This window comes from Anabrus simplex, chromosome 2 (genome assembly GCF_040414725.1).
Source record: "Anabrus simplex isolate iqAnaSimp1 chromosome 2, ASM4041472v1, whole genome shotgun sequence".
In the NCBI taxonomy this organism is placed as follows: domain Eukaryota; kingdom Metazoa; phylum Arthropoda; class Insecta; order Orthoptera; family Tettigoniidae; genus Anabrus; species Anabrus simplex.
This window is the reverse complement of record NC_090266.1, coordinates 1,198,863,973-1,198,891,907: the sequence shown is the minus strand read 5'-3', so window position 1 is coordinate 1,198,891,907 and position 27,935 is coordinate 1,198,863,973. Positions and strand designations below refer to the sequence as shown.

At 39.8% G+C, this 27,935-nt stretch overlaps 1 protein-coding gene across 6 annotated transcripts in view; it reads left to right on the top strand.

Annotated features, from left to right (window-relative positions):
* The window catches only part of Cp110 (Centriolar coiled coil protein 110kDa), a 446,477-nt gene that overhangs the window by 114,252 nt on the left and 304,290 nt on the right, over positions 1–27,935 (top strand). For all 6 annotated transcript variants that reach the window (XM_067142187.2, XM_067142186.2, XM_068226427.1 and 3 more), the window contains 2 exons: positions 422–1,687; positions 12,289–12,477. In XM_067142187.2, coding sequence (XP_066998288.2) covers positions 422–1,687; positions 12,289–12,477 — 1,455 coding nt within the window. The remainder of the gene's footprint in view (positions 1–421; positions 1,688–12,288; positions 12,478–27,935) is intronic.

Here is a 27,935-nt window from a genome sequence, read left to right as displayed (position 1 = left end):
AGTGTAATTTGACATTAAATTTTGTACTTTTATATCTTTTATAGACTCTTGAGCTCAAGGACATTTTTTAATTTTTTTGTAAAGAGAACTTCTCTGCTCTTACATATTATATTGCCACCATCTTGATTATAAAGACCTGTATGTTTGTAATGCATCATCCACTGGGCATTCTCTAATTACGATGCTGAATGACATTTACTGTTGAAACTGAATTACAGTATTTCCTGATGTTTAAAAAAAATACCCAGCATTCTTAACTCTCAAGCTTCAGGTGTCTTGGGTATAGTATGTTATATCTAAAACTGTAAAAGGTTTCTGTAAGGAAATCTCCTGTTCACCTTGACTATATTTCCCAATTTCATTGTTCAATGCATAGAAAGTAAACATCTCTCAGTATGTAACTTTGGTGTTCTGATTTCAGATCAGTGATGAAGAACATAGGGGCATATTGTGGAAATATAAGCAGCAAGCTATGGAAATCGAAAAAACAATTGAAAGTAAAAGGATCACACACAATAGTAGTACCTTGTCTTGCTCTCAAGATCTTCAGTTTCCGACGCAGGAGCCAGAAGTTGTGGATGAATCAGGTGTACACCAGGGATATCTTGATGTCGGTAATGAGCAAGGGGCTGATGATCACATTGCGTTGCCCCTTAAGACAATATTCACCACTATCACTACCACCAGTGATGAGCAAGGCTCCCCCATTGATGGTGGCAACACCTACTCGCCGCCTTCTATTCAGGAGGTTTTCAATCCTTCATCTGCTGTTAGTGAGTCTGGACAGTTTCTTGAGACAAATGATACCATAGTGAAAGATACAAATAATAAGTCTATGGATAAAACTGATACTGAAGACAATCTTTCTGTTAGTGGAGCTCCATCAGATAAAAGGCATACTTCTGATGTCCAGTCATCAGAACTGGATGATTCTGGTGTAAGTCAAGTTACTGACCAATCATATGGCCCTAGGTTACAACGTCAGAGGACATTTGTAGTAGACGTTCCTAGTCCAGCTTTGCTGGAATATGCAAAGGAGATTGGCCAGAATAATGATAATCCAATTAATTTAGATCAAGATGACCTTCCTCAGGTCAGTGCGTCTTCCACAGTGTCAATTGAAATGGTATCACCAGTCTCATGTTTGCATGAAGATAGCTCTGGTAATCAAGATCCTAAGTTTTTCAATGAGGTGAAAGAGCTTGATAAAGAACAGTATCATCTGCACAGGTATGAAAGATTATTAGAAATTATCCTGACAAAATTGGATGAAAAACAGCAAAAGGAAGCTGCCGAGTTCCACAAGCGTCAGGTGTATGAAAAGTGTTTGCTTATTCGGTACTTGCAAAGATACTGTCAGACTACAGGCACAGCTCAAACTCCTGAAAACGAGTTTACTTCTGTAGAAATTGCTGATGCAGAGAGGTTACTCACTGGATTTGGGATCTCTGCTGATGTTCTTCAAGTTGTGGGAGATCAGGCACATTTAGGGAACAATGTAGTGGATTTAAAAGATAATACATCAAACACAGAAGACATTCAGATGTTGGAGAGTTGTGAAAACTATGAAGAAAACAGCAGAGTAGAAGACTTTCCCACAACTGAGAAACTGGACTTATACACTGGTGTAAATGCAGTTTCATCTTGTGGGCCTATAAAAACTGAAGACAATGATGAGAAAATTCAGGTAATTTTTATTGAGTGGAGTGAGGAAAATGATTTCTAGATTAGTGTTTATGTAAACTTAGGACAACCATCATGTCTCAGCTACAAGTTTCATTAACACCAAATCTTGTGCATAATCATCTGAGTTAGGAGATTAATCTGCATTTTAAAAATATGTTTGTTATGACTTATTACTAGTGTCTGGGTGTGGATGACCTAAAAATTATCGAAAAATGACCTCATATTTTAAAAAGATGACTAATTTCATAATAGTCTTAGGCAAATAATGAATACATGGTTAGAATAACTCTATTGTAAAACAAAGATTTTTAGTAGAATTAGTGTATTACTACTAAGTTATTAATCAATAAATGAACAATTATCACAGGTCATTTTCATTTCTACTGTGAAAAATATACTAACTAAACATACATTAGTTAGCATTGCAATAAACCACCATAGTCATCCTCAAGTTACCAAAAGTGAAGGAACAACAGTTGTCAGCTAATACTGTCTACTTCCACTGATGTAATGGGAGCCTATTTCGAAAACATTGTCATTGGCTGTTAAATCCTCTTCAAAAATATCAGTTCTGAGGTCTTCACCTGACACACTGTCTGATACCCTGTATTTTTATCCAATACATATTTTATTTTCTGTCTGACTGTATCCCCATTTTCTCCTTGAACATTTCCTATACAGTCTTCAGTATTCCTGACTAAATCGATTGACTTGTCCAATACCATGCCACTTTCTTGTAGGTGGTTATGGATTCTGCCAAAAATGAAAAAAAATGATTTTATGCAAGCCAATTTACCCTCTATTTGAGAATCAGAAAACAGATGCTGTGCACTCCCAATTGCCTTAGCATCTGACCTATCAAAGCCATTCACTACTTCTCTTACTATCTGAAAATTGTCACAATAGTACCCCAGCATTTTAAAACTGGTGCTGGGGAAAAAGTCACATCAGGAGCTTTGTCTTTGAAATACTTAGTTCAGGATGGTGATTTGACAACATTTTCTTTACCATGGAAACTAGTCTGTCTACTTCTGGAAATTTTGACCTGACCTCTTCTGCAATTCAGTGAAAAGCATGAGCCAAACAAGTAACTTGCACCATCTTACTGTAAAATGATTTGATAGATTTGACTGCCTTTACCATGTAAGGTGCTGCATTTCTTAGGAAGAGTAGCACATTCTCGTGTTGTATTCCACTAGGCCACGTTAAACACATGGATTTATCGAACAGTTTGCATATCTGACTGTGGTTAACTGCTTCCAAAATCTCTGTGGTCAGAAGAAAAGTTTGCCCAGGGTTGTGAGTTTCTCGGGTCCCTAACACTACATTACCTACATAACGTCCCTCTGCATCTGTAGTCTCATCAATTGATATGTAAATGTTTTTCCCCTTTACACATTCACGTATTTGGTTTAATGTGTCTTCGTAACATTTTGATAGGTAGTTTTTACACAGTGTTGATTTTTTTGGAATAGTATGACCAGTGTGGCGTTCGAGGAAATCACTTAATTTAGGATTGCTTTGTTTTCCTAGTGGAATATTTGCATTAACAAACACTTCATATCATTCTTTATAAAAGAAAGACAACTTGTTACTTGATGTCGAAGCAGTTTCTATTAACAGTAATTGGGACACTTTCCTCTAAATCCGAGTGAACGATCAGAGGCCAGAGCTGCGGCATAGCTGTCAACACTTCTAATAAAGCAAAACTCGACACAAGCCATATGGCACTGAGGGAATTACCCCGGGTCCTTATCAGAGAATTATGAAATACTCACTTGCACATGAGTAATCGGCGACTCAAACTGTGCACACAAATGTATCATGGTCAAGAAAAATTAAAACTGCTGCGTAGGTAAGAAACAGGTAATGAAAACAGATGAGCACTGCACAAATACAGTTTATGGGTTATTCCAAGAATATTTACACTTACATGTTTTTATAGTTTAGAAACACAGATAGTAAAAAATGACTTTAAAAAATGAATGTTTAACCATATCTGATAACAAAAATGACCTAACAGAATTATAAAAGAGGGGGTTTGAAGCCTAGCCCTTGAATGCTTCATTATTACTGAATCTGAAGGAAATAAAATGTAATGGCCTACGGTGTCCTAAATCCCTAACACTTATCAACAGCAACATTAAACTGGACAATTGTTGTAGTTAGTTGAGGTGTGCTTTGTCCCCTGTGCTGCCACGCATCTCCTGTAGACGCTATTACTGCTGCAATTATACAAAACTTCCCCACCAACAACGGGTACAACATCTGGTTCACCGTAAGAATGTGAAACACCTGTTAAGCTGGTCATCATCATTTTCATTTCTCCTTGTCCAGCTCATGCTAGGTCGGGGTGTTGATGGCACTTCTCCACCTTTGCCTCTCTTTCCACCACTCCTTTTCAGTAACCGTATTCCAGTCTAGTCTTCTTCTTCTTATACTGTTCTTGACGGAGTCCATCCATCTTACTCTGGACCTCCCTCTTGTCCTCTTTCCTTCTATCTTAGCCTCCAACACTTGTTTTGGTATCCTCCCCTCCTCCATTCTCATAACATGTCCAAAACTTCTCAATTTATACTTCTCCATCCTATCACTCAGTTTTTGTACCCCTACACCTTTTCTGAGCACCACATTTCTTACTCTCTCTCTACCTCCTTGTCTTTCCTACCACACTCCTCAGGAACCTCATCTCGCTGTCCTGAATTTTACTCTCATTTCTTGCTGTTAAAGTTCAGTTCTCTGATGTAAACATTAATATACAGATATAGTACATCTTGTACATTATCTCTTTACATTTCATAGGAAATTCTCTATTCCACACCAGGTTCCTTACATGCTTGTAGAACGTATTTCCTGCTTGTACCCTTCTGCTGATCTCCTTATCCAAACTTTCATCTATTTCTCTTCCCAAATACTTGAAGTATTCAACAACCTCAAGGTTTTGTCCCCTGATACAGTTCTTTTCCTTCTTTTTCTCTCTTATCACCACTCTTTTGCTCTTCTCCACACTGATTTTCTTACCATATTTCTCAATATTGTCATTTAAAGCCTCTAGGTGGATTTGCACTTCTCTATTGTTGACACCCCAGATCACTATGTCATCTGCAAACATTTTCATATCCCCTCTGTATCTTGCCTTTGTTTCCTCCCCTTTGTATCTTGCCTTTGTTTCCGTGAGAATTTCATCCATAACCATTATAAACATAAGTGGAGACAATACACTTCCCTGTCTTAGTCCAGCAATCCTTCAGGCTGCCCTGTACATGGGGAGCAGACGTCCTTGCAGCCGCCCCTAACATGGGAAACAAATGCTGCTGATGAATAGTGTACTCATACTATTTCTGTGGGTACTGGGCTGCCTCTTCCACCATCTCCTCTCTTCCAAAGTCCATCTTCTCTGCTATAGATTCCGTTGAGGTCTTCGCTTGTAACCCTGAGCTGGGACCCTTACCAGATGCCACATGCCGGGTTAGTGTGCTCTGGGTCTCGCATAGGCTGGAGCGCCACTCCCTGGGCAGGCTGCTTCCAAAGAGAGTCCCTACCTGCTAAGCAGGTATATAGCATTATTGTTAACAGTAATGACTGAATATTCAGTAACCTTGCTAATTCCTATTATAAATTTGAGAGGAGGGAATTATGATGATGATCATCATCATTTTCCACTTCTAGTTTCCCGGGTGTGATGAATTATGATGTTATATAATACAAATATTGACAGTAGATGCCCTAACTGGAATTCTTACATGTGTGAATTTTTATCTGGAAATCCATGAGTCATGAAGTTTCCATCAGAGCATGTTACTCTGACATCTATCTTTGCCCAAAAATATTGCATGTACTGAATAATCCAAAATCACATTATACTCTCGTAGGAAGTCATAACCTAGCATAATGTTTGATAACAAATCTTGAATTACCACAACAGTAATTTCAATGGAAATGTCCAAGGAAGAAGGCCAGTGGAAAGACCTGGGAAGAAATGGCTACACCAGCTGAGAGAGGATGTGGAGAGAAGAGGAGGGAATTGGCAGTTAGTAGTGAGAGAAGACATTTCTGGACAAACAATGTTGACAAAGATTCACTCAACACCACTCTACCCAGCACGATGATGATGATGATATCCAAGCATTTAGCTGTTACGTAGCTTAGTTTGTTCTTGAATAGAGTAAGTTGCATCATCAACCACTCCTTTTACTTTTTTACTTGTCCAAGTTGAAGTTTTGAAAGAGGTAGTAGATCAGCTACAGTCTTATTCATAAAAGAGTTACTTGCTTGACTATCTAGTGTTGCTGAAGAATATCTGTTATTGATCTTCAAGATGACAGCTAGGTGGTGATGGTCCACCTTGCTACGAGTTTGGCCAATTAATTGCCTTCCTACTCATCCAAGGCTCCTCGATCACATGCTCTTGAGGTGTATCCCTGTTCCCGGTCCCATCCGCCCTCAACCCAGAAAGGACTGGATCTAGCTTTTATGCCATCAGGGTAAATACTTCTTAAATGTCCTGTTCTCTCACATTCAAAACATTTATGGACCTGTCTTCTCTTTTCGATGAATTTCAGTTTATGCTCCTCTTCCAGTTGACTTATAATTCTGCTTAGGTCATCAATGGTTTAGGCTGCAATACCTTCATTAAGGGCCTGATCTTATCATGCAATAGTTCAGTTGTCTGTTTATGTCTTCTGGTTATGTCTTCATTCTCTTCAGGATGCAGTGTCTTAAAATATTCATACTTTTGCATAACAAATGCTCTTGAGAGCTGCTTCTTCACAGCACTTTTTACACACCTTCAGAATCATATCTACCAAGAAACACACTCTTAAATGTAGGCCTTTCAAATTATTCCACCAGGTTGCTGCTTGTCCTTTCAATTGTGTTGTGAGTGTACAAAAATGTCTCCTGGCAAATTAGTTCATCTTAATAGACTAAAGACCCAATGATAAAACTGGTTGGTTTCTCTTCTAATCTCCCATGAAACTCAGGTAGATTGTCCTTTAAAACCTTATGGTCTAAGTGTCCGGTACTTGCTAGTAGGCTTGTTACATTCAAAAACCATGGATTTAATCTTTACTGTCTTGTGTTTCTCAATATCCTTTGTAATATTGCACACTATTTTCTGGTCACAGCTATATGTCGGAATAATTTTAATTTTTCTGTCTCTGGTTGCTCCTATTTATTAACATTGTTCAATAATCATTTGTCTCAGAGTTGTACACAATTAACTCGAGCAACTTCAGTGTGACTTTTGGATTCATACTCAAGCCACAATCAGTGTGTTGGAGCTAATATATCAGTCCGAGCTAACACAAGGGATAATGAATTATCCCTCTGAACAAATATAAAGAAGTGTGCATTAAGTTGGAAAAGGAAGCTGGTTGGGTTGGACAGAAAATGCCATCCTTTTCCATTATAATGCCAGACCGCATGCAGCAGAAGCTGCACGGAGGTAACCTCAGTGCTAGGGGTAGGAATAACAGGATCACATGCCATATTCACTGGACGTATCTCTGTGCGATTTTACCTCATGCCCAAAGTGAAATAACCATTGCATGGGAGACTTTGTGACATGAGAGGTCATTGCCAAAACTGTGATGTGAGAGATTGCATGACTCACATAGAAAGCATCATTCCAGCATTTGCCTGGGGCTGAAATTCGTTACATACATACATACATACATACATACATTATGATTACAGACCGTTATGCCTTTCAGCGTTCAGTCTCCAAGCCTCTATGAATTTAATAAACGTCGCCACAATCCTCTATTTGCAACCAGTGCCATAGCCTCACTTAGTTCTATACCTCTTACATTTAAATCGTTAGAAACTGAGTCTAACCATCATCGCCTTGGTCTCCCTCTACTTCTCTTACCATCCATAACAGAGTCCATTATTCTCTTAGGTAACCTATCCTCCTCCATTCGTCTTACATGACCCCACCATCGAAGCTGGTTTATCCGAACCTCTTCATCCATCGAGTTCGTTCCTAATTTAGCCTTTACCGGGCGAGTTGGCTGTGCAGTTAGGGGCGCGCGGCTGTGAGTTTGCATCTGGGAGATAGTGAGTTGAAATCCCACTTTCGGCAGCCCTGAAGATGATTTTCCGTGGTTTCCCATTTTCACACCTGGCAAATGCTGAGGCTGTACCTTAATTAAGGCCGCTTCCTTCCAACTCCTAGGCCTTTCCTATCCCATCGTCGCCATAAGACCTATCAGTGTCAGTGCGACGTAAAGCCACTAGCAAAAAAAAAAAAATTAGCCTTTATCTCCTCATCCTGAGTATTCTCCTGCCATTGTTCTCACCTGTTTGTACCAGCAATCATTCTCGCTACTTTCATACCTGTTACTTATAACTTATGAATAAGATATCCTGAGTCTACCCAGCTTTTGCTCCCGTAAAGAAAAGTTGGTCTGAAAACAGACCGATGTAAAGATATTTTCATCCGGGAGCTGATTTCCTTCTTACAGAACACTGTTGATCGCAACTGCGAGCTCAATGCATTAGCTTTACTACACCTTCATTCAATCTCACATACTGTATTACCATCCTGGGAGAACAGACAACCTAAATACTTGAAATGATCTACCTGTTCCAGCTTTGTATCACCAATCTGACATTCAGTTCTGTTGAATTTCTTACCTACTGACATCAATTTAGTCTTCGAAAAGCTAATTGTCATACCATACTCATTGCACCTATTTTCAAATTCCAAGATATTAGACTGCAAGCTTTCGGCACAATTTGGCATTAAGACCAAGTCGTCAGCATGGACACTGTGCTCGATAGCTGCAGTCGCTTAAGTGCGGCCAGTATCCAGTATTCAGGAGATAGTGGGCTCCAACCCCACTATCAGCAGCCCTGAAGATGGTTTTCCGTGGTTTCCCATTTTCACACTTGGCAGATGCTGGAGCATTACCTTAAGTAAGGCCATGGTCGCTTTCTACCCACTCCTAGGCCTTTCCTATCCCATTGTCGCCATAAGACCTATCTGTGTCGGTGCGACTTAAAACAACTTGTAAAAAAAGAAATGTGTGAGCATAGGCCAGACTGCTTACTACATTTCCACTTAAGTGAATCCCTCCCTGCCACTTTATACCTTTCAGCAGATGATCCATGTAAACTACGAACAGCAAAGGTGAAAGTTTACAGCCTTGCCTAACCCCTGTATGTACCCTGAATCAAGAACTCATTTTACCATCAATTCTCACTGAAGCCCAATTGTCAACATAAGTGCCTTTGATTGATTTTAAAATCTACATTTAATTCCATAATCCCCCAGTATGGCGAACATCTTTTCCCTCGGTACCCTATCATATGCTTTCTCTAGATCTACAAACATATACACAACTGTCCATTCCTCTCGGAGCATTTTTCAGTTACCTGGTGCATACTGAAAATTTGATCCTGACAGCCCCCCTGTGATCTGAAACCACACTGGTTATCATCCAACTTCCTCTCAATCACTGATCGCACCCTCTCTTCGAAGATGCCAGTGAATACTTTGGCTTGAATACTAATCAGTGAAATACCTCGATAGTTGTTGCAGTCCTTCCTGTTCCCTTACTCATTTTGTCCAGTGAAATGAAATGTCATATGGCTTTTAGTGCCGGGATATCCCAGGACGGGTACGGCTCGCCAGGTACAGGTCTTTCTATTTGACGCCCGTAGGCGATCTGTGCGTCGTAATGAGGATGAAATGATGATGAAGACAACACATACACCCAGTCCCCGTGCCATTGGAATTAACCAATTAAGGTTAAAATCCCCAACCCGGCCGGGAATCGAACCCGGGACCCTCTGAACCGAAGGCCAGTACGCTGACCGTTCAGCCAACGAGTCGGACCATTTTGTCCAATCTGAAGGTACTTTACCAACACTCCATGCTAATCTTACCATTCTTTGAAGCCATTTCATCCCTGCCTTCCCACTATACTTCACCATTTCAGGTTTAATTTCATCTATTGCTGCTGCTTTATGAAAACAGATTTTATTTACCATCCTTTCCACTTCTTCAAGCATAATTTCACAAACATCATTTTCCTCCTCCCGATGAGCTTGGTTGTTTGCAACACCACCAGGAGGAAGAATTCCTTTTATGCTGGGGAGATGTTCAAAATATTCCTTCCACCTCTCCAGTGATTCCCTGATATCTATTATGAGTTCACCTGAAAGACCCAAAACACTGTTCATTTCCTTTTTCCCCTCTCTTCCTAAGATTCTTTATTACTGTCCAGAAAAGTTTCCCTGCTTTTTGACCTAGCCTTTCCAGGTTATTACCAAAATCTTCCCATGACTTCTTTTTGGATTCAACAACTATTTGTTTTGCTCTGTTCCTTTTATATATGTTCGATTCCCTGTCTACATCAGCCGTTGTTTGCAGCCATTTCAGATAAGCCTTCTTATTACGTCTACAAGCTGCTCTCACTTCATCATTCCACCCAGATGTTTGCTTTTTCTAATCTTTACACACAGTTGTTCCTAGGCATTTCCTTGCAGTTTCTACTATTGTACTGCATCCCTGTATGTCACCCAGTCTCCTTCTATATCCTGAATCCGCTTACTGTCTACTGTTCGAAACTTCCCACTAATCATATCTATGTACTTCTATCTAATTTGCTTGTCCTGGAGATTTTCTACCCTTATTCATTTGCAGATAGATTTCACTTTCTCTATCCTAGGCCTAGAGATACTTAGTTCATTACAGATCAGATATTGGTGTGTATCATACATTCTTAACAGCCTTCCTGAATTTGAAGTCGGTTAAGATATAGTCTATTATGGACCTAGTACCCCTAGCCTCCCATGTGTAGCAGTGAATGACTTTATGCTTGAAGAATGTATTTGTTACTGCTAAGCCCATGCTAGCACAGAAGTCCAGCAAACGCTTCCCATTCCCATTAGCTTCCATATCTTCCCCACATTTACCAATCACCCTTTTGTAACCTTTAGTTCTATTTCCAACTCTCACATTGGAATCGCCCATTAGCACTATCCTATCCTTGCTGTTGTCCCTGACTACGATGTCACTCAATGCTTCATAAAACTTGTCAACTTCATCCTCATCTGCAGCCTCACATGGTGAATGCACCGAGACAATTCTCGTTCCAATTCCTCCAACTGCCAAATCTACTCACATCATTCACTCATTTATGTGCCTAACAGAAACTATGTTGCGTGCAATGGTATTCCTGATAAAACAGCCCTACCCCATACTCTGCCCTTCCCTTTCTAACACCTGTCAAGTGCACTTTATAATCTCCTCTCTCTTCCTCTTTTTCTCCCCTTACCCGAATATCACTTACTCCTAGCACATCCAGATGCATCCTCTTTGCTGACTCAGCCAGTTCTATCTTTCTTCCATAAGCCCCATTAATATTGATAGCTCCCCATCAAATTCCATTTTGTTTGCCAAGTTGTTTCCAAGGAGTCCCTCACCTGTCAAATGCGAGTGGGACTCCATTACTCCCATAGGTCCAAGGCTTGCTTAAAATTTTTCTGAGCTCGGTAAATTCACGAAGCAGGATGCTACCCTACTTGAGCATAGTCCAAGTGAGGATCTCTCCTCTAACAGTTTAGGGACCACCAGTGGATTGTATAGTTCCAGCCGTCTGAGTACAAAGAGGCCCACTCCCATTCCATAGCAACTGGTAACCCAACTCTCAGGACCACTTACTACGCCCCTCTGCCGTTGCCCATGGGTTACGAACTAGGATGTGTAACCCACACCATGAACCATTAAAATCGGGTATTCCTGGAAAATAATTTTGAAGGTGGCTAGTGGTGGGATTAAATTACATCTATCCGGGAGATAGTAGGTTCGAATCCCACTATCGGCAGCCCTGAAAATGGTTTTCCGTGGTTTCCCATTTTCACACCAGGCAAATGCTGGGGTTGTACCTTAATTAAGGCCACGGCCGCTTCCTTCCAACTCCTAGGCCTTTCCTATCCCATCGTCGCCGTAAGACCTATCTGTGTCGGTGCGACGTAAAGCCCGTAGCAAAAAAAAAAATTACATCTGTCTATAGAGCCCACTGTTAACCATCATAACTATTATTGAAATGCCCTGGTCATGGTAGGAAAGATCACAATATGAAGATAAAATTGGAATTCAAGTTGACAAATTGGGTCAAATATTTGTTAATGGGAAGGCGAGTTAGGGATTGGAATAACTTACCGAGGGAGATGTTCAATAAATTTCCAGTTTCTTTGCAATCATTTAAAAAAAGGCTAGGAAAACAACAGATAGGGAATCTGCCACCTGGACAACTGCCCTAAATGCAGATTAGTAATGACTGATTGATTGATCGATCAATTGATCCTGTTATATGACAGCTATTCCCCAGGCATTTCATTTTTAAGTTCTTACTATATGACCTGGCCTTATTTTAGGTGATGTCCTGTATCCTTCATTTGCTCTATTAAAAGTACTATATCTGTTGCTTACTGAAGAAGAAACCTTGCATGTGATTCATTCCAAGTAGGCTTTTATAGTTCTTTATAGACTAACTTGTTCTCTTTTGAATGCATTAGATTACTTAATTTGGTGCATTGTAATTGAATCATACATACCTATTTGCTTAGTTTTTCTTTTGTTTTCAACAGAAAGCAGCATCCAAAATAAATGCTGCAGCACGAGGGTATCTTACACGTAAATTGATGAAGAGCTCCCACGTTAAATCAATTATGGAATTGATTACATCAACTGTGGAATTTGCTTTGCAGCTTCAAAAGGATTCTGAAATAAATGTTGTGCCATCTGATGTTCAGTTACATGGACGACTGATTGGCCAGGTATGTGATCATTGATTCTCTCTCCTTTCTAGTTATTTTGTAGTTACCGACTTTTCGAAATCTTTCGGCATGTTTTCCCAAACATGTTTTCTGAAATATAATCATGGAGATGATTCTGGTAACGGTGAGCAGTTAAACAAAAATAACTATTCCTGCTCCAAAGGATTTGAGATGGGAATTATGTAACAAGTAGTTATTTCAGTTTTGAGCCATCCCACAATGAACATGTGATTGTGATTTAAATTCAAAGATAATAATAATACATTTCACATTATTAATATTTATTATGTTAATAACTTGCCTAACTTGGAAACATCTGGAAAGTGTTCCTGACTGCCACCTTATTAATAAGTTTGTTGATAAGCAGATCAGTGTTTAATTGAGCCAGATCAGAACGTACATTGAGCAAAGAGATCTGATATAGGTGATCTTGACTTATTGAAGACTTTATGCGAGTGGTTCACCAGCCCCTTGTGAATTAGTTTTGTGCATCCTGCCGCGTATACTACAATTCTGAAATATTTAGGTCTCCCTCCCTAAACTGTGGTAATATAACGAGATGTGTGGTTACAGGCTAAAAGCCAGAGCCACTAATAATTCATTGTGAGTACTCTGAACAAATCCGTAAAACTAGCATAGATACGAAGAATATGTACCTTACAACAGGAGGTGCATAAACATAACAGCAACAGGTATTGTATAGGCTGGAAATTGTACGCTGCATGTCAAGCCTTGCATTAGCTCACTTGGCAGGGGCGCGGAGGTAGTTGTGTTAGTGGATGATGCTCAAAGGTTCGAATCCCATGCAAGTTTTTATAAATTTAAAAAAATATATTTTACTGCCAATTGCTTGGGATGTGGTAAGGTTGCATACCTGATAGCTTCCATAGACTGACTTGTTTATTTGGCCCTCTAATGGGCCATATGTATTGTGGCATAGGGTATAGAGTTAGGTGGTTGGAAGGGACTAAGAAACATGTGACAGGATTTCAGTTACCTATGTCTTTTAACACAGCACTTGTTCGAACTTGACAACCTCCGTGTTTGATACCGAGCTACACGCCATGTTGTAAGGACCGTCTGGCACGTTGCAACATCTCCGGTGTAACGCATCGGTATGCCTCGCTGATGAGCTGTCTAAAGTGACCATGATTGCTTGGCTCCTGCGCATACTCCAGTTGTTTCACATGGTCCCACAGAAAAAACTCGCCCGATCTTATGCCCCAGGGGTCAGGTCCTCCCCTTCCTATCCATTTATCAGGATACGTCACATGGATATAGTTCCGGACTACCACTGCCACGTGCGGTAGAGCTCTGTTATGTTCAAACCACATCCTGCAGCAGTCAAGGAGTGGTACATGTTCCAAGAACTGTGGTGGGTCATCTTGGAGTAGCCGCATATAGCTTTCTCCTGTCTGAGGTCTCTCAAAGAAATGGGGACCAATGAGTAGATCACGAACGCTGCCACTATACGTTCACACCCCACTGTACCTGAAAAACTGCCTGTCATACCCAGTGGGGATTATCCATACTCCAGTAATGCATAGTATGTCTGTTAATGGTTCCACAACAATGGAACCGTGCTTTGTCCGTAAATATGGTGGACATTAAAAAGGCAGGATCAGTGTCCACAAGCTGTAGGGTCTAATGACAGAACGCCACCTGTGCTTTGAAATCATGGCCATGGTGCTCCTGGTGGAAGTGCCGACGGTATGGGTGAAATTGCTGGGTATGCAGTATCCACATAACAGACGCCCAGCTGATGTCAGTCTCGTGTGGAATGGTGTGTGTACTAGAGTGAGGGTTATGCTGGACAGCGTCTAACACAATCTCTTCATTGTGAGCAGACATCACGGGATGATCTCGAACATGTGTCCTTCCCTGGGACGCAGTAGCCCGCAGACATCTTTTCCACACTCCAAAATGTAATGCCTTTTAATTGTCATCTATCTGGATAAGGTTCTTGATAGAGACGTTGTGCCTGGTATCCATTCTGTCTAATTTCTCCATAGATGAGCAACATATCCACATACTCGTCATTCATATACATCATGAGGCAGTGAATAAGTCTTTGGTGTGTTGTGTTGTGACTTGTCTCGAAGGAGGGGAGTTCGCAAGCTGCATACCTAACCACCATCGCATGTTATTGTTCCAATGGTGCACACTTTGTCTTACTTGTGGTCTACGAAACTTGGAACATGTTCGACATAGCTAATTGGTTGCCTGTGCCGTAGCTGTAGATCATCACCACCTTATCTTCGTCCAACCTAGCACAATACCCTATGCTACGATATATACAGCCCATTTCAGGGCCAAACAAACAAATCAGTCTGTGGAAACTATCAAGTATGCAACCTTACTACACCCCAGGCAGTTGGCAGCAAAATAAAAAATAAAAATTACTTGTGTGGAATTCGAACATTCGAGCACAGTCCACGATCACAACTCCCACTGTACCCCTGCCATGTGAGCTCTTATGAGGCTGGACGAGTAGCACGCAGTTCCCAGCCTATACATTACCTGATCTTGGTCTGTGTGTGTGTGTGTGCACCTCCTATTGTAAGGTACGTGTTCTTCATATCTGCTCATTTTATGGGTTCATTTGAGGTACCCATAATGAATTAATAGTGGCACTCATGATACCTGCTGTCTTCTAGCCTTTAAACACACATCTCGTTATATCACTCAGATTTAAGGAGAGGGACTGATGTATTCTAGAACTGTAGTAAAAGTGGCAGGATGCATAAAACTAAATTGCAAGGGGGCTGGTGATCCAACCACCTGGTATATGTCTTGAGTTTTATTAAAGCCAGAAATGATTGCTCTGAAGAAAGATACATGTTGATATAGGAATAGTCAAAATAAGTTGTTCCACTGCTCTTCAGGCTAACTCATTGTTGGTCTTGCTGTGGGTTGCTTAAGTACTTCAGCACACATTTGGAACTGTCTTACCTTTTGTTCCATCTAAAAGTATGTTTCTGTCACTGTCAAAGTCTCTTCCATCATTGAAATGATATAGCTGTAAACTTCTTTCCCTCGCATAAACTGTTCTACTCTCAGCATGTGATAATCATTCATTTGAGAACTGGTTTATGAAGTTACAGATTGTTTGGTCAATCACCTCATAATATAGACTCCTGAACTTTTCCTGAGGTTCTGAATAATAATGTGTACAGTATTTGGGCTGTCAAATTTAAGTGATCTTCCACGATTAGGAAAGAAGTGGGAGATTTATTTTCAAGTCATCACTTTCAATAATAATAATAATAATATTTTATTTTTTTGCTATTTGCTTTACGTCGCACTGACACGGATAGTGTACCCGGATGAGATAGCCCAGAGTTATCATGATTTGATATTATAAAATAAATGCTTTGTGAGTGTATTGAAATATACACATTGTCATTCTGGCAGTGACCAAGAGATTTCAACATAGTCAGACGTGTTCATGACAATCTGTCGCCAAGAGTTAAGCCTGTCATAATGGGTAGTATTATTTCCTTGTCAAAATCTAAGAGGATTAAATCTAGAACTCGGAACAACAGTCATAATTGCAACAAGGAAGTGAGAGAGCATTTATTCTTGAACAGGAACCTTTCCGTGTGATGCAAATACGAAGAATATTTCGGAATAGAGTTTCCAACGTCTCGAGGCATTTTGTTGTTAAGTTGTCAGAGGAAGATATTTAAACGAACCGCTGCAGTGTTAGCCAATGACAAAATTAGCAAAGGACTCGCAGATGCGCGAACATAAACAAAGTCAAAAGGAACTCCAGTTATCTCCAGTAACAATAATAATTAAAATATTCCAACCACTGAATTGAACAGATGGGATTTTTGTGATATCATCCCCATGTTGATTAATTGTAATCTTGATGAATTACAATATCGAATTCTAGGAAAAGACCCACGCGGTACTCCTATTGGTCAGCGATATCTCACCAGCATAGACGCCGACTTAGCGCACGAGAAATGGAGGACAGAAATCAAGTAATATCCCCATGATCGCCGAACGATATGAGATCAGAATACGTCACGTGAATGTGTATCGCCAGTTTATTAAGTGGGATAAATTAAGAGATCCAAATCCACCTGCAAGTGCCGATTTAGGATAACCAACCCCCCTCCCTCTGGTATGACCGCGGATGACCCCGGCGGGAAACCATATCTTCCATAAACAACCAGCAGTTGGACCTCACATCACCAGTTGTTACCAGTCATCAGTTGTTATCAGTCACCAGTTGTGTCAGTCGTATGAAGTAGTTGAGACTCTGACACGTTGACTCTGTAAGTCGGTACCTCGGGACGCATTCGAAGTCAGTTAAAGCTGAAAGTACGCGAGTTTTTATGACAGTGAAGACGAACAGTGAGATTATCCATAGTACCGAGTGTAAATAATCAGTACAACTGTATGTTGAATTTAATACATTTCATGTGGTTGAATATAAATAACTAACGGAACGCCGATAGTACTTTCGGGCCGGGCTGAGTGGCTCAGACGGTTAAGGCGCTGGCCTTCTAACCCCAACTTGGCAGGTTCGATCCTGGCTCAGTCTGGTGGTATTTGAAGGTGCTCAAATACGACAGCCTCGTGTCGGTAGATTTACTGGCACGTAAAAGAACTCCTGCGGGACTAAATTCCGGCACCTCGGCGTCTCCAAAAACCGTAAAAGTAGTTAGTGGGACGTAAAACAAATAACATTATTATTATTAGTACTTTCGGAAGGCGGTGTGCGGAGCCTGATGTAAATATTTCAAGGTAGACGGTGATACAATTATCCGAGCAGGGAACAGTAGGAGCGAGGCGATCACGAGACAGCCTAGAATACATCGATATGCGCCGAGTCGAATAAAACGACACATCGTCGTAAGTTTCACGACTTGTGATTCGGGCTCAAGGAAGAATATAATGGTGAAAGTGTAATGGGTCTTTAGGCATCTATAAGTGTTGTTTTTGTATAAATCATTGTAAATTCTATAGTAAGGTGTTAATAATGGGTAATTGCCCAGAAGTGTTTTGTTTTGTTAATATTATAAAGTGTGGCATAGTGCACGAGTAAACCAAGATGGGGCCATGAGGCTTCTCCATCGCCACGAGACAGTGGAATTCTACACAGGCATGAGTACACAAATTTGATATATTGGGGATGTTATCGCGACAAGATGGGACTCAGGGTAAAGTAATCATGGTTACTTAACGTAACACATGGATCGCTTCCCGAATCCATGATTTATTTAAGATAGACGGATGAACTCATTTACGTTAACATAATTATGGGTTAGACTAATTAATTAAATATTTGTTTGTTGTATATAATGTAAATATGGGTTATTTCTTTCAATTAATGCATGCTGTTTGTGAATACTTTGATTTAAGTCCATTTCAAATGTTAGATTTTTCTTTTATGCTAACCCAGTTTATTTTGATTTTTCAATCACCACGGTGATTATTTGTACCTTAGTTAGGCATATTTGTTACCAGACAACCAGATTATGAAAGTGTCAGTGTGTGTAAAATTTGTGTTTGCGTACGGAAGGTCATGTGAAATAATAATAATACTGCTTTGTGAGTGTGCAAGTTAAAATGAAGGAAATAAAAATAATGCTTTATAAGTTCGCTAGTTAAAATATAATAATAATAATAATAATAATAATAATAATAATAATAATAATAATAATAATAATAATAATAATAATAATAATACTGTGAGAGTTCGCGGGTGAAAGTAATAATCAGTGTAGAGATAACATGTGGCGTAAAAGACTTTTATTCGGGCAGTAAATTTGATTTTTACGTAAATTATTGATTTCGCGTTTTTTGGACTTTATCAAAACCATAAAAAAATTGTTTAGAAGTGATAGAGGCATGTGTATAGGATGGTCACGTTATGTTGAAAGCCCAGAGTGGTTTGAGCCCATTTTTTAGATCGGAAGCCGTGCGGGACGAAAATCCGGCATTAGGTGAGAATTGAGCCATACTGTTTTTGATGATGAAATAGATAAATCTCGATGCCTAAGATGAGATAAGGTCAGTTCTGGTGTTATGAGTGGCAGAATCCACGCACCGAGGATTAATTATTCAAGTACATGTTTGAAGAGTTCCAGTGGGATAAAATGGACTTAAAATGAAAAGGAAGGAATAATTTAGCAATCGCAGGCATTGGATGTATTTGCCCAGCTGCGATGTGCCATGGGATTTGAGATGTGTCTTGGGAGGACATGGTGTCCCCATAAAATTAACTGCAGTATGGAAATGAAGGTTGCGGTTCCGAATACCGTGGTGTCCCGATCGATGTAAATCGGTTCTTGGTGGTTCATATTGGGACTCAACATATGTGACTAAATTCTAGAGAGTGGAAATAAAAATATAAAACTTTCCATTTTAATAATAATAATAATCATCCAAGTGAATCTTTTCTTAAATCAACTGCTTAGTGCCAAACTAGACCGAAATTGTAAAAGCTTATGCATTAACCATAAATATCGCTAACGGTAGTGTAACACGTGAAATAGAGTTATCATAATAATAATAATAATAATTTGAAGAGGAATAATAGGAAGAATTTATTAGATTAATTTGAGAATAATTATGGTGAGATCAATGTAAAAAATGGTGGTGTTAGGAAAAATCAGACAGAATTCAGGCAAACATTAAGTACATCTACACTGGAATCGCTTATGGTTCTGAAGAAGAAAATGTCATCTCAGGAGGAAGTATGTTACAAGAAAACCTACACCGAAAAGCAGCTGCTGGGTGCGAAACAAGCTACAAAGAATTTTTTATCGCAGAACCAACAGGTAATGAGCAAATTTTATTGTGTAATATGATATACTTTGGAATAGATTGCTGTAGGAAAGGGCAAACGGGTTGCTTTGGATTTGACTTGTAAACGGGATTTTTTGGGGGGGAGGGGGCTGCGCGAGTTAAAAATTGGATTACTGATAACCCACTTCAAAGGTTGGCACCTCTGGATAGGAAAGGCCTAGGAATGGGAAGGAAGCGGCCGTCGCCTTAATTAAGGTACAGCCCCAGCATTTGCCTAGTGTGAAAATGGGAAACCATGGAAAACCATCTTCAGGGCTGCCAACAGTGGGGCTCAAACCCACTATCACCCGGATGCAAGTACACAGCTGCGCCCCTAAGCGCACGGCCAACTTGCCCGGTAATAAAAAATCAATAAGTCCTTTGATAATTGACTAGAGTGGTCCAATGTTAGCCATAAAATGTAAAATAATAATAATAATAATAATAATAATAATAATAATAATAATAACCACCACCATTATCATAATCATCCTGAACCTGGCCAGAACATTACTAATGACATGGGCATGATTGTATGTGTTTTTATTTTTCCTATGTTTCTTTCCCATCATTTAATTTCTGAAGTATTTGTTGATGTTTAAAAAATTTTGTTTGTTTTCGCACTGTTAACATTTTATATTGTTATACAAAGCAGAGCAAAGTGAAGTCATCTTCGTACAGACCATGAAGGCCCTTGCAGGGGTGGAAGGTAAAGGCTTCCACTATCCATAACTTCAGCACTTGATGGGGTAGAGTGGTTAGCTTTACGCCCGGCTGTCTTTGCCCCCAGGAATTAACCCGATACTCATTTTTTGTGTAGGCTGAGTGAACCTCAGGGTCATGTGCCCCCCCCCCCCCCTCCGGAAGTGGAAATGTCGTTTCTTAAATGTTAAGACTTCCTGATGGGGATTCAAACCCACGTCCTTCCGGGCAAACCGAGCACGCCTTTATCGCCTCGGCCAGGCAGCCCCTTTATATTGTTATACAGTCAGTGTAAAATGGAGTACTTTGCATTTGTATCTGATTACTACTAAATAAAATAATTTAAAATAATTAATTTCCTTGATCAGTTGCCTCCACCTCGGCCATTCTAGTACTTCCCTCTTCCATTGTCTCACGATGCTCAACTGGCTCTTTCCAGTTCACTCTGCCGTTGCAGCCGCAGTCTGCCATAGGGTCAAGATTTTTAATGGTATTTCTTCCATCTTAACTCTAGGTATGACCTTCTCTGTCACCCTCGCAACATGACCAGCCCACTGGATTCATGTGCTTTTTTATATTTTTCAGATCCGATATCTGCTTATCACAATGTATATCTCTTTGTTTGCCCTGTGCCTGCTTCCTGCTTCATCAGAGATAGGCCCAGAGATTCGTCGCATCACTTCCCTTGCTGAGATATTGAGTTTATCTCAGATGGTCTTCCTAGCTGTCCATGTTTCGTAGCTATACGAAAGATGGTGTTCCAAATTGTGATCATAGATTGATATGAATGGATTTTAGATCTTAGTGTATTTTGCAGGCTGATGAAGCAACTCTTTCCTGTCTGAATCCTCTCCTTTACATTGACGCCAACATTATATAGAGGAAGTCATTCACTACAAATTACATGTTTCTGAGGTGGTTTGTAATGTAATGTGTTGAATGTAAACGAAGATGTGTATTAAGACAAACACAAACACCCAGCCACTGAACTAGAGGAATTAACCAGACACCATTAAAATCCCTGAGCTGGCTGGGAATCAATCCCAGGGCTCTCTAAACTGAAGGCCATTATGCTGACCATTTAGCCAATAGTGCTACTAGTGACATGGAAATTTTTAAAAAAATTTGTAGCTGGGAATTCGGTAAATCAGCTCTTCAAACTATTAGGATTAGCATTTTATGGACAAAGAGCGCTCAAACAATACCCATATCGGCTCAAATTAATTTTTCTGTGGAATATTGCACTACAGTATATTTCATTTACGCCAGTTGTTTGTAACCTAAATGAACATGTCATGATAATTTTAGGTTTCATTAATATATTTTCCCGGTGATTTTCCATGTCAATATGTCGACAGGGAGTGTGGATGGGTATGGTAAAAGAGATGCATAATGAAGGTGCATTTCTTCGCATTTTAAGTTCATATGAACGTAATAATTCAGAATTTAGTAAGTATTAGTCACACAAGTGTTGAATTAGTTTTCTAAAAATTCAAAATATATGATTTAAAACATAACTGAGGAACAGTTTGGTCTCAGTTCACAATGCACAGTGTTTCAAGACAACAGGTCAACATTCGTTTCTTTGTATTATTTGTTATAAACAAAATGCAAAAGTTTCAGCAAATATGGTCACTCTGAAAATAAGAAAAATGCGTAACTACGAACAGAACTTCAGAACAGTTTAGTCTGCATTTTGAGGCTGCACTCTCTTTTTCGTAATGCAGTCTATTTTAGTGTGAGTGAAATGCTTTGAAACAAAGGACGTGGTAGCCAACATTACATTTCTTGCAATGTTTTGTAGCCACTTCAGCACATTGCAAGCACCTCACTTACTTTTCCCCTATTTCGAGGTAGTGGGATACCCCATCGAAACTCACTTCTGGCAACACGCATGACAATACTTTTGTACTCTGTCTTCCCGCATTGGGGTTGCCCGTCATCGGAATGAAATAATTTGAAGATGTACGTGGTACTGGACTAGCTGCTTCATCAGTGACATGACTCACTTTATATTTACTCAGTACACCATCCCACACATGGTTGTACTGTTTTCAGTTAGTTTTGTACTCACTAGTTCAGCACCAGTCAGAGAGACTGTTTATATCCCCATATGACTCAACACCATCACTATCCCCGTAACTTTGACAGTAATTTTCAGGTGGCACTATGTTTATATTGAACCCTTTAGGTCCTTATTGAGGGATACCTACCTTCCTTACCTATCAGCAAAGTTCATGAGATCTGTCTCTTGGGTCGTTTCGGGTTCTTCGTCACTTGCTGAGGTAAAGGTAGGGTTCATTAATTCTAATCTATCTACTGGAATGAAAGGTCTGTTTAAAAGATTCCTATTTATTCAGGAAATTCTGAAGTAATTTACTTTGTCAACGATGTCATAGTCAATTGTGTCCACTGGACACCACAATCATTTTTACATAAATGTCAGAACACTGGTGTGAGACTTTAACGTAACTGCCTGATGGGCAATCTTACTAGAAACCATTATCTCAATTATTAATCATTTAAGAAAGGAAAGTCTGGAAATCCTTAAATTCGGCTTCCATGTGAGACCACATGTACCATCATAGTGATTCGTTATGGTCCAGCCCTCGTGACACGAACTCTGGACTCTGAGTATAATTAAGGCCGTCCAATCGGTGTGTGCCACACAGTGGTTCTACGGCATGGACCCTTAATTGAATCGATGTGACCTGCGTCTATGTCATGGACCGACATCTAATCTTCTAAGTTACTTTAAAGTCATTGTGGATGATGACCGCAAGGAAATGATGCTACAATGGCATATGGCCCTAATCTAAGTCACTGAGGTTGATGACCCCCTGACCATCCAAGTTTCTAGGCTGAAGGCTAAACACAATTAAGTTACATCGGTTGATGACCAAAGTTTCCACTTTACTATCCCCAGCACATTCACTGCTCAATCAATCAAAGTTCAATAATTACAACAATAGCAATGCTCACAAACTTTGTGGCAGTAAAATCCATTTCCTTCGGATATGTCCCTTTAATCTTTACTTTATTTTTAATATTCCCCAGACAACAAACTAAAATTTCCAGAATGCATCTCCAAGATATTCGCTTGATTAAAGTTATTTCAAATGCGGTTTCACTGAATTTAATAATTTAATAAATTTAAATGATTTAACGAAATATTAACAAACAACAAATTTTATCTCCGCGGACTCTGGTTTCCTCACAAATTTCTACGCAGCTGTGATGTAAAATTCAATATTGCGATGTTTATCTGGCTGGAAACGAATTTGTTACATCATTCATGTCCAGCTATATATCTCGTATCGTGATATCACACTTTAAAATCTAATCTAATCCTAACCGTTATTAACACTTGGATATCCTAATAATCTACGTACAAACCAAACAACTCGCCATATAATTACGATGTCATATCTCGTCATTACCATTATGAAATTTTGCACACCCCTCACAGACAAATCGATCATCACGACCATCGCTCTATATTTTGGACAACCCTGAAATTGGGTTACTCTGTTCCTTATACTCAAAGTTCGTGATTTCAAATGTTCATTACGTCCCCAATTACAGTACTTCACAATACTTAGATCATTACCGGCTATGAAATTTCAACTAAATCCAGCATTTTAACGTTTCCCTGGCCGAGAATACAGTCTCAATACCAAGCCTGTCCCGTTAGATAGCTGAGGTGTCTCACCCCCCTCGCTCGCTTGGCAGTTACAGGAACCACCTGGTTTATTCACAGTTGACTGACTTCTCAAATGTTCCCTTTAAACTCTGCCGACATAATTAAACAAATACGATATTCTAACCAACAAAATGCACAGATATGCTTCAACATGCCCACACTAATTATACGCGTCGCCAATTATACCGCTATGGATTTCTATGAATTTCTTTCCATTCTCAACATTATAAATATTCCTCGGGTTATCATATCCCGGCTTCAATGACAGGACTCTAACCTGATTCGCACATCTCATCTCAACTCATATAAAACATTTCTCGGGCTTCAGTGTTCCGGCTTCAATGACAGGTCCAACCTGATTCACAAAACTAACCTCTGTTTCCCAGCTCCACAATTATCATCGACCAAGAACTGGAATAAAATCCCCACTAGAAATCCCAACATCTAATATCGCACAATGCATTACTCATGAATAACTTCGCATAAATGATATCGTATTTAATAACTTGATTTTTACGAGAAATGACTGAAACATTCTACTAGATCTTTTTATTGTCAGTCAGACATAGTTTAAAATGGGCATTGAAAAAAAAAGAACGTTTCTCTCCGTGACCAAATTCATCTCCCTTGGCTCTCACCCGACAGCGCGCTTCCTCTCGATTGAAAATGAGTAACCATGGATTATTATTATTAACGTCAAATTGCAGTCAGAAGAATTTTACGTCGAATGAACATCTTACTTTGACATCACAAAATATAGGCAGTACACTCACACGGATGACGATCTACATTGGACGTGATATCACTTCGAAACCCTATTCAATAACTTTTTACAACATTATATGGCACTCGCAAGACTTCAAAAATTTATCCAAGTGGAAAATAAAACAAATGACTCTTTTAGTCGTACTCTCACATTTACAAAACATAGTAGGGCGACCACTGCGTCGTATATCCCCATGCAAATACACTTTTAGAAATCACGAGACGAGATATAAGAGGTAGTAAGATGGAAAGCCACCTACCTCATGTCGTCACGCCAGTATTCATCTTAGGGCTCACCTGTGACCCTGGCATTTTATTTAGCCATCTTTACATTCATGGCTGTACATCTCATTATGTTTCTTCAGGTTTCCTGGAATAAAGCATAAAAAAAAAGAAAATACCCTTCACTTGATTGCTTGAACGCACACGATGGATTATAATTACTCCCGCACACGAATTACTTAATCACATTAGAATATTTCAGTACTTTGACCGTCCTATCTGGTACAGTTATTTCACTCAAGAAAACTATCTCCTCATGGAGTCAAGACTTAGCCGCAATGGCTAAAATCTGCAGTCGAACTCAGTCTACTTTCGTTGGTTTGATTTCGCAGAGCAGCTCAACAATTTTTCGCCCGCTTTGTATCACAAATGCCGGAGAAGGAAGCTTCGTCATGGCGTCCCTTCATATTTATAGCAGTTACCCCCTCTCTTCAGGTCTCTCCCTTTGCCGCCAAGAAAATTTCTATAAATTTTCTGACTTACCTAAACTGTAATTTCAAGAGTTTTGAAAGTGACTACATGCTTGCTACATTTCTGATGGTAGTGTTCATGGACATTCAAAAATTTTACGGGTTCGATTTGTGAGATGATTGACCTCCTTTGATAGGCACTATATTTTTTTGACTTGGCGTGGTCACGCCGTGTACACGCGCTTTGAAATAGTTCATAAAAATGACTCGAGATTCTTCCGCCATCGACACGTGTGGTTGACGTCACGTACCCCAGAGCGTGGGACCGAAGGTAATCACCCCCTCGTCACGTGTCAAATCCATGCTATCAAGAATCCAACTTTTAATTTAATTGTTATATAATGCATAATGTTCTTAGGGCACAAAGGTCATGGGTTCATATTTCCCCCAAGACACGAATTCCTTTCGCACAGTGACAAGGAATTTCCTTTAAATACTCCAGATGGCGAAATTTCTAATTTTGACGTCTGATGAAATATGACCTTTGAATGTAAATTCCTTTCCTCTCTGTTATGCAGTTGGTCATCTTCTGGTGTACGGATGTTGGTTGATGCCTCCAGCTTCCCGGTATTTCTTGGTTGCTCGGAGAGTTCGGGGTTGCGGAGTAGATTTCCAGTGAATTGTAGTTGACTTATTGAAAGTTAGGTGGTTTGTCCTTCCAACTTCTCGACGAACTTGCATTCACATCGAAATGCGAAGTTTCTGGGTTCAAATCCCTGTCCTCATTACTATCTTTGTCACTGACGTTCTTAATTTTTGCAGGTGATTGACCCTTCTTCTTCATCATCATCCTCATCTTCATTTTAGCAGCTGGCTGACCTTTCTTCTTCATCATCCTCCTCATCTTCTTCATTTTAGCAACTGGTTTACACATCTTCTTCATCATCATCCTCATCTTCATTTTAGCAGCAGGCTTACACTTCTTCGCATTTGCTTGATCCTTTCTTGACGGAGTACAATCGTCATCGCTGGCATCCTCGTCTGAACGTTCATCACTTCTACGTTTCTTAGGCCTCTTCTTCTTATTGGTACCAAATCGTTTAGGTTTTGCTTTTTCCTCTTCAGACCCATGCCATAGATCAGAATATCTGGATTTGTAACTATCCCACCTTCTATCGGCTTCATCTCCACATCGGCGTCTGCGTCTTTGGTAAGAATTTTCCCGACATCGACCCTGGTTCCTCCTACATGGATCACGGCGTCTATTCCACTTTCCGTACAGGTAGCTAGGTTGTTCCACGTTCTTACTATTCTGGTTTAGTGTGGTTTCAAACCCTGGCCCATTATTCTCTTGTACGACTGCCTGCGAAACATCCATATCCGGTCCACTCTCTTGGATATGAATTACGACATTCACTGGATTTTCCACATGCTTAGTTACTTCTGACGCTGATTTGAGAGACTGCATGTCATCTAGCTGTTCCAGGGTAGTGTCCGGTTTAACATTCACTATTTCTAACTTCTCCTTCAATTCTTTCGCATCCGCCCTTATATTTTCACTTAGTTCCTTCAAGTCTGCTTGTACCTCCTCAATACTCCTAGCCATTTCTTCCTGAGTTGTACCTAATTTTCTCATATCCTCTTTATTCATCTGGATTAATTTAAAGTCAATGGCCTCAATACGCTGGCCTACAGTTGCCTTGACGTCTTCGGCTACCTGGTCTACTTTGTCATTTACGACGGCTATCTCTTTACACAACATTTCCTTATGTTCATTCATTGCTGTGAAGACCTTTGACTTATCGTCTTCACGCATGATGTTGAACTTCTCTACCTCTGTCTTCAGATCGGCCTTAAGCTTAGCTTGATCTGACATCAACTGCTGATGTAGTTCCCTACTTTCGTTGACGTGCCTATCGAGGTCTCCTCTAATTATGTCCTGATTTTCACTAAGAACACGATGTAGCTCGCGAGTTTCTATAAACTGCTGATTTATTTCATGTTTAAAGTCACCAATGTCCTTCCTAATATCAACGCTAGCTTCCTTACAACTATCCTGAGTGTCTTGCACTTTAATGTCAACATTTTGAACGACTTCCTTCATACCTTTTAATTCTACATCTGCACTATCTAATTTATTGTCCACTGTTTCCAACCTTACATTCATAGATTTAATATTCTCATTTAAGTCCTTTCTATCGGCTTCCGCAACCTTCCTATCGGCATCCATTCTCTCCATAAAGTCCTTCTTATTATTTTCCATCCTCTCCATTAAGTCCTTGATCATTTGGGCCACCTGCCCTTGGGCCAATTCTCCCTCCTGCATAAACATACTGTATTTAACAGAAACGATAGGTCATCGGTGAGCCCGAGACTTCAACGGCGTATAATAAGACTACAACGATAAACATCACAACATCCTCCTATCTAACACATCACACTGTTAATGCAACATTCTCTAAAAAATTTATTTAATAAAACGTGAAATGCAATGTTCACTCGATCAAAGTGATCAGCCAAAACACTCAAACCAGTATTAAAAAATTTGGGAAATTACACTAACACACTTAAATTATACCTTTCATTCAGTAGATAAATTATTCTCATAGTGGTATCTCCTAGCCTTACTCATCGGGTGTTTATCTATTTCTTCGAGTTCACTATCAACTCTGGCGCACGATTTTATCATCCATAATGTGGCATAGCCTCAACCTTATTTCTCTTTTCCCCTAGTACACGATTTTTTTCAAAATATCCTTATCGTTATCGTGACTTAGGTTCCCTCATCGTTA